Source organism: Dama dama, chromosome 29 (assembly GCF_033118175.1).
Source record: "Dama dama isolate Ldn47 chromosome 29, ASM3311817v1, whole genome shotgun sequence".
Classification (NCBI taxonomy): Eukaryota; Metazoa; Chordata; class Mammalia; order Artiodactyla; family Cervidae; genus Dama; species Dama dama.
Genome location: NC_083709.1, coordinates 38,713,369 through 38,727,537, shown reverse-complemented (window position 1 = coordinate 38,727,537; position 14,169 = coordinate 38,713,369). Strand labels below are relative to the sequence as shown.

At 34.2% G+C, this 14,169-nt stretch overlaps 1 protein-coding gene across 9 annotated transcripts in view; it reads right to left on the bottom strand.

Moving 5' to 3' along the window:
• NFIB (nuclear factor I B) overlaps nucleotides 1-14,169 on the bottom strand; it is a 245,315-nt gene that overhangs the window by 53,267 nt on the left and 177,879 nt on the right. For all 9 annotated transcript variants that reach the window (XR_009691146.1, XR_009691147.1, XM_061132849.1 and 6 more), the window contains exons 5-6: nucleotides 13,203-13,323; nucleotides 10,278-10,396 (exon numbers count right to left, since the gene is read on the bottom strand). Coding sequence is in view for 7 of the 9 variants with exons in the window: in XM_061132849.1 (XP_060988832.1) it covers nucleotides 10,278-10,396; nucleotides 13,203-13,323 (240 nt within the window). In the remaining 2 variants the exon portion in view is untranslated. The remainder of the gene's footprint in view (nucleotides 1-10,277; nucleotides 10,397-13,202; nucleotides 13,324-14,169) is intronic.

Genomic DNA, 14,169 nt, shown 5'->3' with positions numbered 1-14,169 from the left:
GTTCTGTTAGAATAGCTCGGTCTCTCTCAGTCATTTGCTGTACCAGAATGGTGCAGGACAAGGCATGTATTTGTAAGAATTGCACATTCCTCAGGTATAAGGCAAAACATATGATGCCTTCAAGCACCTACAGAACCAATTATCATGTTATTCAATGAGAGTATTTAAAACAAACATCTAAAAAATAATGTAGGAAATTGAAAACCTTTAGAGTTTTCAAAAAGATTCAGGTTAATGAAAGCTTAAAGACTCAAGTATTAAAGATCTATAAAATCTGACTTCAATTAATTTAAAATCCAGAACATTAGAACACAGTGTTATCTTACTATTCAATTTTGTCATCTCACAGATGAAAAAACTCAGTTTACTAATGTTCAGTGATTATCTAAGGCCATACCACTATTTACAATTTCCTGGTCAATTAAATGTAATTCTTAAATTTTGACATACCTAGCTCATTTCAAACTGAATGCATATCACACATCTCTACTAAAGACATTCTAGACTTTAGGATTATTTATTAACAACATCTTGTTATCAAAAGGAAAAGAGATGCTTAAGCTGAGTTCAGCCCAAGGACTGTATTCATGAATCCCTGAAGTTTGTAAATTCTTCTGTCATTATGTGTGTTTTTTTTTTTAATTATGTGTGTTTTGTAATGAAATTTTGTTTGTGTAAGGAAAAGAAAAACTGCCATATAGGTTTTGTAACCAGTTTGCAAAACCATGAACATAGAATGACCAACTTCTTTGGAAGGCAGTATATATAGTAATAATGAGCATGGATTCTGTAACTGAAGAGACAACGGCTCCGTTCTACCTCTGCTATTTATAATCTGTGTTTCTATGTCAGATTTTTTAACCACTGTACTAATGGGCTTAACAAGCTGTGAAAGAAAAACATTTGTTTGTTTCTAAAGAGAGTTGAAAAGAAAAATATATCTAAAGTCTTAGCTCAATCCTGAAAGGGAGTAAGTGCTCAATAAATGGTAGCCACAGATGGCAGAAGGGTCTGGTTTTCCACATTTATATGTATTTGTTGAACATAAAAAAATTAAATTTATGTGGTTTCTTCAATAAATAAATGATATATAAAAGGGAATAAATACAAAAATAGCTAACAGAACAATTATAGGTTAAAGACTGGTTGAAAATACAAATATGGTATATGGACTGTTTTGGATCTTCATTTAAACAAACAACCTATAAGATATTCTGGGGAATTCACACATGAGTTATACAGTATACATTAAGGAATTATTGTTGTATTTGTTAAGTTAATAATGATCTGGGGGTTGTATTAAAAACAAAATTCACTGTCTATTAGAAACTTAAGTATTCACAAGTAAAATGATATAAAGTCTGGAATTTACTTTAAGATACTAAAAAAATAAAACCTGGGAGATACTAAATGAAACAAGATGGGCAAAATATTGATGACAGTTAAAGCTGAAAAATGGTACATGGAAGTTCACTTTAAGATTCTTTCTGCTTTTGACATTCTCTATAACAAAAAGTTTTTTTAAACTTTAAATAGTATGTTTAAATATTTAAACCAGCTCTCCTCCACATTTATCCATTGAAAGCACTCATATCCCCTTTTTTTCCCCTAGTTCAGAAACTTTATCATGGCACAAAACATAAGTGTATGAGGTTTTTTAAAAAAGAAGATATAAATTTTACCATCTCAAAATTGTTTTAACAATTCTTCTAGAACCTAAAAACCCATAAATTCATATCTACTTTTATTCTAGTTCTAGAAGGTTTAACAGAACCTTCCATGAAGCTCCCTATGAGAAATGTCCAACTGCCAAAACATGTTAAGCAGTGTTCAGATTCTCCTAGTCCATTTCTCCCTACATAGGTAAGATGATTCCCTAGGTGGATGGCAGGATAACAGAAAAATTAAAAAACAAAAAACTTAGCCTTTGAAAAAGAAGACTAAGGCCCTGGTCTTAATATCTAGACACTCTAGATAAGATGGCCTCTCATACTTAAATGGGGTGTGCGTGCTCAGTCACTAAGCTGTGTCTGATTCTTTGTGAGCTCACTAGCCTTCCAGGCTCCTCTGTCCATGGGATTTCCCAGGCAAGAATACTGGTGTGGGTTACCATTTCCTTCTCCAAGGAATCTTCCTGATCCAGGGATCAAACCCATGTCTCCTGCATTGGCAGGCAGATTCTTTACCACTGAGCCACCCAGGAAGCCTGGGTTGCTTACCTGTAAAATGAGGAGTCTGAAGGTAAAGAAACATCCTGCAATGCAGGAGACCCAGGTTTGATCCATAGGTTGGGAAGATCCCCTGGAGGAGGGAAAGGCTACCCACTCCAGTATTCTGTTCTGGAGAATTCCATGGATTATACAGGAGAAAAGAAAAGACATACCCATTTGAATGCAGAGTTTCAAAGAATAGCAAGGAGAGATAAGAAAGCCTTCCTCAGTGATCAGTGCAAAGAAATAGAGAAAAACAATAAAATTGGAAAGACTAGAGATCTCTTCAAGAAAATAAGAGATACCAAGGGAACATTTCATACAAAGATGGGCTAAATAAAGGACAGAAATGGTATGGACCTAATGGAAGCAGAAGATATTAAGAAGAGGTGGCAAGAATACACAGAAGAACTATACAAAAAAGATCTTAATGACCTAGATAACCATGATGATGCGATCACTCACCTAGAGCCAGATATCTTGGAATCCAAAGTCAAGTGGGCCTTAGGAATCATCACTATGAACAAAGCTAGTTGAAGTGATGGAATTCCAGTTGAGCTATTTCAAATCCTAAAAGATGATGCTGTGAAAATGTTGCACTCAATATGCCAGCAAATTTGGAAAACTCAGCAGTGGCCACTGGACTGGAAAAGGTCAGTTTTCATTCCAATCCCAAAGAAAAGCAATGCCAAAGAATGAGCCAACTACTGCCCAATTGCACTCATCTCACACGCTAGCAAAGAAATGCTCAAAATTCTCCAAGCCAGGCTTCAACAATACATGAACCGTGAACTTCCAGATGTTCAAGCAGGATTTACAAAAGGCAGAGGAAGCAGAGATCAAATTGCCAACACCCACTGGATCATCAAAAAAGCAAGAGAGTTCCAGAAAAATATCTACTTCTGCTTTATTGACTCTGCCAAAGCCTTTGACTGTGTGGATCACAACAAACTGTGGAAAATTTTGAAAGAGATGGGAATACCAGACCACCTGACTTGCCTCCTGAGAAATCTGTATGCAGGTCAGGAAGCAACTGTTAGAACTGGACATGGAACAACAGACTGGTTCCAAATCAGGAAAGGAGTATGTCAAGGCTGTATATTGTCACCCTGATTATTTAACTTATATGCAGAGTACATCATGAGAAATGCTGGGCTGGATGAAGCACAAGCTGGAATCAAGACTGCCAGGAGAAATATCAAGAACCTCAGGTATGCAGATGATACCACCGTTATGGCAGAAAGTGAAGAAGAACTAAAGAGCCTCTTGAAAAAGTGAAAGAGGAGTGTGAAAAAGGTGGCTTAAAGCTCAACATTCAGAAAACTAACATCATGGCATCTGGTCCCATCACTTCATTGCAAATAGGAAGGGAAACAATGGAAACAGTGACAGACTATTTTTCTGGGCTCCAAAATCACTGCATATGGTGACTGCATCCATGGAATTAAAAGATGATTGTTCCTGGGAAGAAAAGTTATGACCAACCTAGACAGCATATTAAAAAGCAGAGACATTACTTTGCCAACAAAGGTCCATCTAGTCAAAGCTATGATTTTTCCAGCAGTCACGTATTGATGTGAGAGTTGGACTATAAAGAAAGCTGAGCGGCAAAGAATTGATGCTTTTGAACTGTGGTGCTGTAGAAGACTCTTGAGAGTCTCTTGGGCTAAAGGAGATCAACCAGTCAGCCCTAAAGGAAATTCATTGGAAGGACTGATGCTGAAGCTGAAACTCCAATACTTTGTCCATCTGATGCGAAGTACTGACTCATTTGAAAAGACCCTGATGCTGGGAAAGATTGAAGGCCAGAAGACAAGGGGACGACAGAGGATGAGATGGTTGGATGGCATCACTGACTAGATGGATATGAGTTTGAGTAAGCTCTGGGATTTGGTGATGGACAGGGAGGCCATGAGTGCTGCAGAGCATGGGGTAGCAAATAGATGGACACAACTGAGTGACTGAACTGAACTGAACTGAACTGATACAGTCTATGGAGTCGCAAAGATTTGGACAGGACTGAGTGACTTTCACTAAGGCTTCTAATGATCTGTGTTCTTATGTCTGAAAAATCAACTTCCTATTGTGTATGATATTGGTAGCATAATAACTCAAAAGAAACTGGGTTTCCAAACTACTTCAAAATAAACTTAAATAGGAAATCAGAACATAATGGATTTGAAATAAAACCTTTTTCCATTTCAAGAAACTTTTTAGGGCACTCTATGATAATGAAGCACACTGTCTCCCATGGGTTTTCCACTCCCCTAATTTAGGCTGTGTTCCCCCAATCTATAGACACAGCATCACACACAGCAAGTTACTTTTTCCAAACCAATTATCCATGGTGGTTTTTCTGCAAAATGCTGCATTTTCAAATGACTAAAGCTCTAGAGGACGGAAGTCGAATATCACTTTCCACTTATAAGTAGTATTGTCTCTTCTAACATGTACACAGGTTGTGCTCCACCCAAAACACACGAAAAGAGTACACACATCTGTTAAATAGTAGTCAATATAAGGATTCTGATGAAAGCCTCACCAACAATGTACTGTTTTCCTTTCTGTTTGAAAGATATTCATAATGTGATTTTTCATCTACAGCCATGTGGTTGAAAAAGATGAAAAAGACTGTGATGAAGGCATCACCAGAGTTTGCCCTCTAATGACATGATGATACATGGAGATTACTGCAAGTTCTGTAAGAACTGTAAATTCTCGATTTTTGGTATTTTTTTTAAATAATAAGCTAACCAGAAAAAAAAAAAAAAAAAAAACTACTTTAAAATTGTGCTTAAACAACATGTATCCCTCAAGATCACATGTATCTTTACAGATTTTAATTCAAAATCTGATATTTAAACATTCCATATTTAATCCTTGTGATACAAACTCTAGGGATGTAAGGAATTGTTGCTGTTCTATCTGGCCCCCAAAGGAAACTTACACATTCAGGAGATCACTAAGCTGCTTCCTTGCATTTCTCTAGGACATCACTGAAGGTGAGTGATTTCACAACTATTTGTGAAAGCTGCTCATTCACCTATTTCTACAGTTAGAAAAACCTTGAGAGTTTATCATTTGTCAGACTATAGTTTGGGCTAGAGCACTGTGTTTTAAAGTTTGAATGTATAATGGATTCTCCCTATAGATTCTTAGATGGTGGGAAAAAAGGTTCTAAGGTCACAAACTTAATAAACATATTCTGTCAATATCCCCTCAGATATTCATATTCACAGCAGACAAGAGCATATTAAATATTCTACAAACTGATTTATGAATAAGAAAGTTTAAAGTTTTGTATAAATAAAATTTCCAAACTTAGTTGAATGCTCTTGTATCTAGCACATCTATTAACATTCTTTAAACCTGAATTACAAAAGGCTAGTCTCTGATTCCGGTTCTATCGGTGTCACCACATTCTACTGACTGTTATTTATTTCCAGTACTTGATTAAATGCATGATACTAAGCTGGCATTATTAGTCTTTAGCCCTGAGTGTTCCCTTGAGCCCTTTGGCTTAATTCATTGGATATTTAATACTATATCCTTATAGAACTCTATAAAGTGCAAATTGAAATTGAGCACAACATATAAGACTCTATTACTAAACAGAACCTTTGCAAATTTATCACAAATAAATCTCTAGGATTTGGAAATATATTACAACTTCAAAAAAACTAGCTGAAGAGACTTATTTGTATGACAGAACTGTAACTTTTTTAAAGTGTTTTTTTCTAGTACCTACAATAAGCAAAACACTACGCCTAAAGATTGACTGTTTGAGAGTCCAGTATAAATTTTTAAACTGCTCTTCAACTTGTAATTACATACCAATATACCTCTAAGTAGTGCTAGTTTTTGCTAATATACCAATTTATTGATTTTTGTGTAAGATTTATTTCTCATAATGCTCAAAAGTAAGACGGCCATGCAGACAGTTTCTTCATAATCTGATTTATATTATTCTCTGTAAAGCATATTGTTCATAAATAATAAAAATATATAAAGTAAATAATAAAAAATTATCTATCTGCTTCTGCCAGTCTAATAATCTCTGATTCATCTAAGCCTGAATATAAAACTCCTAAAACACTATTTAATAGACAGTTAGTAATATAGTAAAAGTATTTGTAATATACAGCTGGGCTTTATAAATGGAAAATTTAACAGCTTCTCAGTCTGATAAGTATTTGAACAACCAGTAATCTTAGATAAAATTTTTAGTCTGTTAAATTTCTGGCCTTGAAAATACTACAAGCTTGAGTCCCAAGAAAGCAACTTAAATTAGAGGAAAAACTCAGACCTGTCTCTATTTTTCCTATTACATCATAAGTTACAAAGGACTAGTTTAATGATTTCAAGGGAATTATATCAACAAGGAATTTAGTCTATGAGTTGGCTCAGGTGGAAGAAATTTCAGGTAGACAAGTTCTCAGATGGAATATTTTGTGGGGTTAACTATTAGAATAATAAAAGAAAATTTCAACAAGCAAATTGATAAGCTGACCTGGTTCAATTAATTTAAATATGAAAATCTAAAATTATGGAAAGCAGTATCCAAGAAACTAACTTGTCAATAGCAGTAAAAGCAGTCACGCAGTTTAAGACTAGGAAATTCAAAAAAGAGACCAAGCAAGAAAAAAATATTCTAGAATCTAGGAAAACAATGTAATAGCAGCTGTATATCCCTTTGTAACTGCCCCAGTTTTCTTTTTTTCTTCCTTTATATATAAAAGAATACAAAGCTAAAACATAAATATTATATAATATAGATCCTAGCAAATTTAATTTCTGCACTATTTATCAGGAGAAAATTAAGCAAATTATAAAGATTCCTACAAAACTTTTAACACTATTAAGCACTGTTCAGTTTTAAAATGTTCTATATTCTACAAAACTAAAAATTACAATTATTTTATGAAATGTAACTTTTTTGCATTCTGAAAGACAAAAAAATATAACTATGTAATATGCTAAAATAAAAACTTTTTTCATTAAATTGTTAAAATTACAGGACCATTTCTCACTGCATGAATTTAGATCTTGTATTATAAAGTTTTGCCTAATTTTTTAAAATGAAATGAGGATAATCATTTAGTTACACTATATCTTTTATTTTTATCTACTTGTAATAAATCTCAAAGGTTCGTGGTTCAGATTATAAGGAAAGGTGGAATGACAAGTACTGTCCATAATTTTACTATCTTTGATTCACATAGTTCACTCAATTTTGTTAAGGACTATGGCAAGTGTAGATTTTAATGCAAAATTAACATGAACAGAAAAAGGCAGATGCAGGAAATAATTAACAGCAAATTTTAAACATTTCTGCCAATTATAAACACAATTATATTTTAAGCGACCAGTAAGTAGTCACTGAATACCAATTAGTGCAGGGGTTTTTAGACAAGTACTAAAGCCATTACAACATCAAGTGGTACTCAGTATGCCCTTTAGAATACTCCCTTCAAGACAACAGGCAAGTGGGACTAAAGAACATGTGAAGATGGACAAGAACAACCGTGGGGCATTTTATTTTGCAAATCTGAAGAAAGCAATTTTCATTGAACAAAAGGACTGCATTTGGTTTGGGAAATTTATAAAGATAGTACTGTCCTGCCCTCATGTTTTTATTACAGTTGAAGTCTTCTTCCCACAATGGCTTATTGTGCACATTACAAAATCTTCAGGGTCTTCAGAATTAAAGTGACACACATTTTTTTAAGCATGTGTGAAAATGAATCATTCTTCCTTACTCTTAATATACTATGCCTTTACAGACTTCTCCAATAATTCTAGTCATCTTGACAAAAGAAAATCACCAAGACAATACAATGATTTTACAAAGAGAAAGAATGACAGTTTCTCTTCTACTTTTCAAAAATGTTTTACAATATGATTTGAAATTGGCTTTATTCAACAGGCTGAAGGTGGAATCAATTCTTACAGAGTGACACTCTCTATAATAAAGAACACCTACACTTCTGCACAACACATCCATTGCCACACATTCACAATGTTATTGTTATTACCATTAGAATCTTTTCCAGAACAATTTTCTGACGAGGAAAATATGGCTTTGTTTAGAAAAAGCTGACAGTGTCAGTAAAACAAGCAATAAAATATAAAGGGTTGAGGGTTTTGCTTTTATTCTTACTTCTGCAAGTCTGATGAAGACCCTGTTATTTCCGGTCTTCGCTAATGAGACTGGTGTTTCGCCTATCAGTGGTTCACGTAGCCAACAAACATCTATTTGCCTCGACTGAGCAGCAAGTGATGCACATGGTTCCTAGGCTCTGAATACACAGTAGCCAAAACAAATAAAGTCTCTGTCCTCACAATGTAGACAGATTCAGACAATTAATCCCATAAGCAAATACGGAACTACATATTACCAGTACAGTGAGGGAACAATACTAGGTGTCAAGAAGTTTCAAGTTGAAATTCCTCAATTTAGGCTGGGACATGAAAAATGACCAAGAATTTGCCAGATGAAGAGTCAGAAGAGGAGCGTTCCAGAGGCCATGGTTTATATGAAGGTCTTGGGTGTTACATTTCCAAATCTAAACAAAGCTGTAGGCTCAAGTGCAAGAAGGAAGCAGACAGCCCCCGCTGAGACTAGAGAAGTGGTCAGAGGCCAGAGGACCAAAAAGATCTGTGAATCATGTGAGGGAATCCTGATTTTCTCCTAGGAGAAGCAGGACGTAACTGAAGCAGCAGAGTGATATGACGTTATGTTTTAAAAGATGGTTCTGTCTACAGATTAGATTGGGGAGGTAGGGTAGGATCTCAGAGCCCAAACTCTTCAGCTGATTTTCAAATCCTTCCTTAAAATGACCTCCCATTATTTTCATTCACACAAACAGCATCCAGCCACAGGGCACACACATGGCCATTCAGAAACTCACTTCCCCACCGCAGTGCTTGCGTGTGCTACTGTCTTCATCCACCCTGCCCCCTGCTTTACTAGTTAAAATCTCAGCATGCTAAAGGAGACCCACCTGACTCCACCTGACTCAAAGTCAATTCCTCTGTGAAGACTATTTCACCATTCTTTGAATCCTATGGCACTCAGTAGAAAAACATGGAGCAGCAGAAAGGGAATCCTGAATTTTGGCTTTAACTGCTAAGCTTCAGGGCTATTTGGTTTCCTGAGATCACTGGACATGCAACTCCTCAACCCTCAGATACACTCGCCCAAGTTATGGACTAAAAACCACTGATAATGAGCTTTTTTTTTTAAAAAAAATTTTTTTTTAATTAAATGGAAAATTTTAAAGACAATTTTCAAATACATTTTATTCTGCTGCTATAAGTCATTTTTGCACACATACCAAAAAAGATTTTTAGCTAAACTTTGTTTCCATGTTTAATAATCTCCCTCTAACCGTGGCAAAAATGTATGAGTATATCTGATGAAATATATTTAACCCAGTAGACTTTAAGAAAGAAAAAAAACAAGGTATGAATTCAGAGAGTCAAAGAATACCTATTTCTGAAATTTACATTTTTTCCTAGAGCTGTCCTAGAGTTAGGTTATAGTTTTATCTAGAAGGAATAACTAGATTGACTCAGACACCAAGTATCTAACATCACACTTTTATTTATTGTTCATGTTGTACCTACTTCCAAAAGAAAGCGTGGTTTCCTTTAAACAAGAACTTTCAGTAACTGGCACCTGAGAACCACTTAAAGTTTGGCTCCACCTTAAAATACCCCATTATGAGGAACAAACTGACCTGACTGAATTAGAACTTATGCTCCTGCTATAATCCAACCAACTAATATGGCCAGATCATCATCAGTCACATACATACTGACGTTTCTAAAAGATTATTCTGTCTAAAAAAAAAAAAAGTTCAATTTCAATAAACAAATATATGGGAATTTTGTAACTTCAACAACATTTGATCAGTACATGACCTTAAAAATAACTGTACTGCAATCATTTCATGAGAAATATAATCCATATTGATTCAATTACGAAACTTTGACTAAATGAAACTTATGGAAGGAGCTGACATCTTCCTCCACTGTCCCTAGAGGCAACTCCTTATTACTCACCCTGGTCTCTTTCATGCCATGTTCGACTTCCAGCAGCTGGTGAATTCGGAGAGGGATAAAAGTCTCCTGTAGGACTCGGTTCCATATTTTCATCTATGGATATAGTTTTGGGTCTTTTGCTGTTAAAATATGACAACAGTTAATGTTAATGGGAATTCTAGGGAGATGTGTAGCACCTGAAAGTTTATATTCTGAGAATATTGTTTCTGGAGAAATTTCCACAAACACAAGTAATAGTATCCCAGAAATAATGGTGAGTATTCAAGACATCCACAGGAGTAGCAAACATTTCCAATTTTATGTATTATTTACTATAACAGAGTGGAACTGTATTTGTCTGATGAATAGGATGTTTCTTATATTTACCTTTTGAAATATATTTCCAGTAGTAAAATACTATTTTTGGTAGTTAAAAAGTGAATTCTTAATGTGATATGTGTACTGATTTAAAAACTGTTATTAAGATTGCACCTAACTCATAATTATTATCAATATTAATAACGTTCATTTGTATAGCACTTGCCATTAACAATGTAATCCTTTCATATGAATTCACAGATAAATAAGGTCCATAACCCTCCTAAACTCAATTTAATTATCTGTAAAATGGAAACAATAAAACATTGTTCAAAGGGGAATTGTAGGGAGGATTAAATGAGTTATTAAATATAAAGCTCATGCATTTAGTGTCTGGCACTTATTAAATAGTAATTATTAGTAGTAACCCTGTAATTAATAATATTAAAGATTTATAGTGCTTCTCTGATGATAAACTGTTTCATATATTCTTATTTACCTTTTCCTAAAAAATACAGTTGTTGATCCCTTGCTCTTAAGGTCAACCATGAAAATTGTCATTGCCAAATTCAAACCCCATGGTATACTTCCAAAATAATATATTTTAATAAAGAAAAAATAGTTTTATCATAATAACTAAGAAAAATGAATATTTAGAGCCATGATTAAAAAGTTATTCTATGCCACATGCCATATTGCTTGATATATGCTTTCATATACCTCCACCAATATTCTATTAAGCAGTTAGTTATGAATATGAAGATGGATATTGTTTCCTTAAATTAAAAAAAAAATTCTTATTCACACCCTTGCAGGTAAAAACTAAAAAAGGGAAATCTTCTGAATGAACTTGAAGTAGTGATAAAAAACCTAATGCCATAGGATTTCAGAGTTAGAAGCCACACACATAATCCAATCCTCCATTTTATAATACAAGTAGGGAGACAAATTTGAAGAAAATCAACTGTCCAGAGCATGTTAATTGTAGCAGCCTGACTTCCTAGACTGTACTCTTTCAAAATCCTGGAAACATGTGCATGTCTGGGTATACTCATAGATACATTTGTGATTAAGATTTGACTTACAACTCCCAAACTATTAACATTATGTAGAAGATGGCAATTTCTATTAGTGCTAAATCACAGTGAGAATAAATAGTAGATATTTAGTTTCTTTCTAGGGTATCCAAAATTAGAATATATTTTTTAACCCCGCCTTCAGTCTAATTCTTTCATCTGTGAATCAACAGTAAATACAGGAAAACTTGAAATGAGGGAGAAAAGATTTTCATAAGGAAATAAAAGAGAAATGTTTTTAAAACTTTTTTATTCTAAATGACATAGTATTGTATTTCATACTGAATGATTCTGAGGAAAGAGCTAGGTGGACAAGATACTGATCCATCATATAAAATTAAAAAATTACTATTCACATTTTAAATTTAGAAAAGTCAAAGCATTTTAAACACATTACCATATCACAGACAATTTTAATAATAAACCTAAATACTTGCTACGAAATCTTACTATAGGAAAACACAGTTTGACCATAAATGACACACAATTGAATTAGCTAATAAATGTACAAATGTGCACAGCCCCATAATTAATTCAAATGCAATTAATTTTTGTTACTGAGAATAGCATAGGAAAACAGTTATCCAGATTTTTTTATTTTTTAAAAGTTGATATTATAAAATATATGTTTTGCTCTGGAATTCATGTAGGATCTTTTATCTGATCATGGGTATTTTTAATGCTCTGAAAGTGAGATTGGTCTTTCTGTGTTGAAGATTCAACCTCCAAAAAATCCAATAAAGCTAAAATATCTGTTTATCTTGCCTTCTCATTCACTCGGCCCTCTTCTATCATTCTACAATAAAGGAACATATGAAATTCTAATGCACAATAACTTTCCAAGCTAATTTTCCCTCATTTAAATAGAAGATTTCCTTTTAAATTCCTGAAGGTTACAATTAGAAGGTCAAGAGAGAAAAATGAGAATGTCAGCAGAGAACTAAAAGACAAAGTCACCTCACTGTAGCTCTTTCCCAACTGGTTCAGCCAAATCTCAGAGCAGGTAATACTTTCACTGGTAACTAAAAGTTAACTAAATTATTCAAAGAGCATCAGCTAATTGAAGAACTTGGCAAACCCGTGGCCTAGAATAAGACCTTTTAAAGTTAAATAAATGATACATTTTATTTTTCACTTTCATTATCCCCAGTTTGGACATAGTATAGGATAAAAGTTGGGTGGATCAATCCTAAACCAGGGCAACATCATTTTTAACATCACCTTAAAAGATCATTTTTAAGATCACCATTCATTTTTAAGTCATGTAATTTAAAGAAGATAAAAATCATATTAATACATTTTCATAGTTCCCTTGTCCCCCCACCCCCGAAATGATTGTTTAAAATGCTCTGAACAACAATTACACTTAACTTTCAAATTTCAAAATAAGTTTAACCAAGAAAGACTAAAACTCTGAAAAATGAGCAAAAAAATCTTGAACTCTTTGTTTTATTTCCCCTCTGTTTACCTGCAAACCTATCTATGTGCATGTCTCCCGAGCTACCTATCTGCACACCAGACTGAGAAGACAAGCGGCTCCTCTTTCAGTTACCTGCTTGGTGGAGAAGACAAAGACCTCTGAAGGTTGACCCCCGAGTTCATGTCATGATAGTAGGGTTGGCTTGGGATTTCTCCAATTGGAAAGTTGACTCCAGTTCCCTGGGTTATGGGCGCTGAGGAATAAAACAACAAAAAGAGCATTGGGAATGGCATTTACTGTTGTCATCTCTATTCAGATATAATCATCTCATATTTTCCATGCCTCTGGGCAAGGATGAGAGGAATTCTCTTTACCTTAAGACTCTAGTATCAACCATCCACTGGTTAAGACTTGTAAACATCCTCACTATGCCAGTGTTCAAGTGTGGAAACTCAAGGCATTAAGACAGTCATCACTGGTTATCCCTTCCTCTACTCACACGGCCCAAGCTTCTTCATTCAGTCCTTACTGTTAGCCGCCACTACATCTGCCATCCCACTAGTCTATGGATGCACCACAGGGACAACACATGCTGATTACTGCTCAGGACAAAGCAAGGCCCCTTGTACTAACTCAGCTCTTAAAAACCACATCACCATTAAATAAATCAAATTAAAATAGTTCCATAAGAAGATTATTTTATAATAATATTAACATTAATATTAGAGTACATTAGAGGTCATATTTATAATTATTTGACATAAAATAATTATTGTATTAGGGCAGGTATATAAGTAAAATTGACAAATATGAGATAAAAGTCAAGATTTCTTTTTCCAAAATAAATATTCGGCTTCATATATGAATGGGAAGTACAGTTTTACTCTATGTCTTGTTTTTTAAAAAGTTTATATGCCCAACTTCATAAGGCATTTAAAATATACTCATGGAGTTTTACACTTTAAGGTATAAATCAAGAAGTCTTTTTGAGTTTGCTGATATATTGTGAACTGAGATTTTTGATGTAAGTATTGGTTGTCATACCATGGATTACAGCTTTCTAAATTTTTTAAATTGGTTTCTAAACTTCTTGAATAAA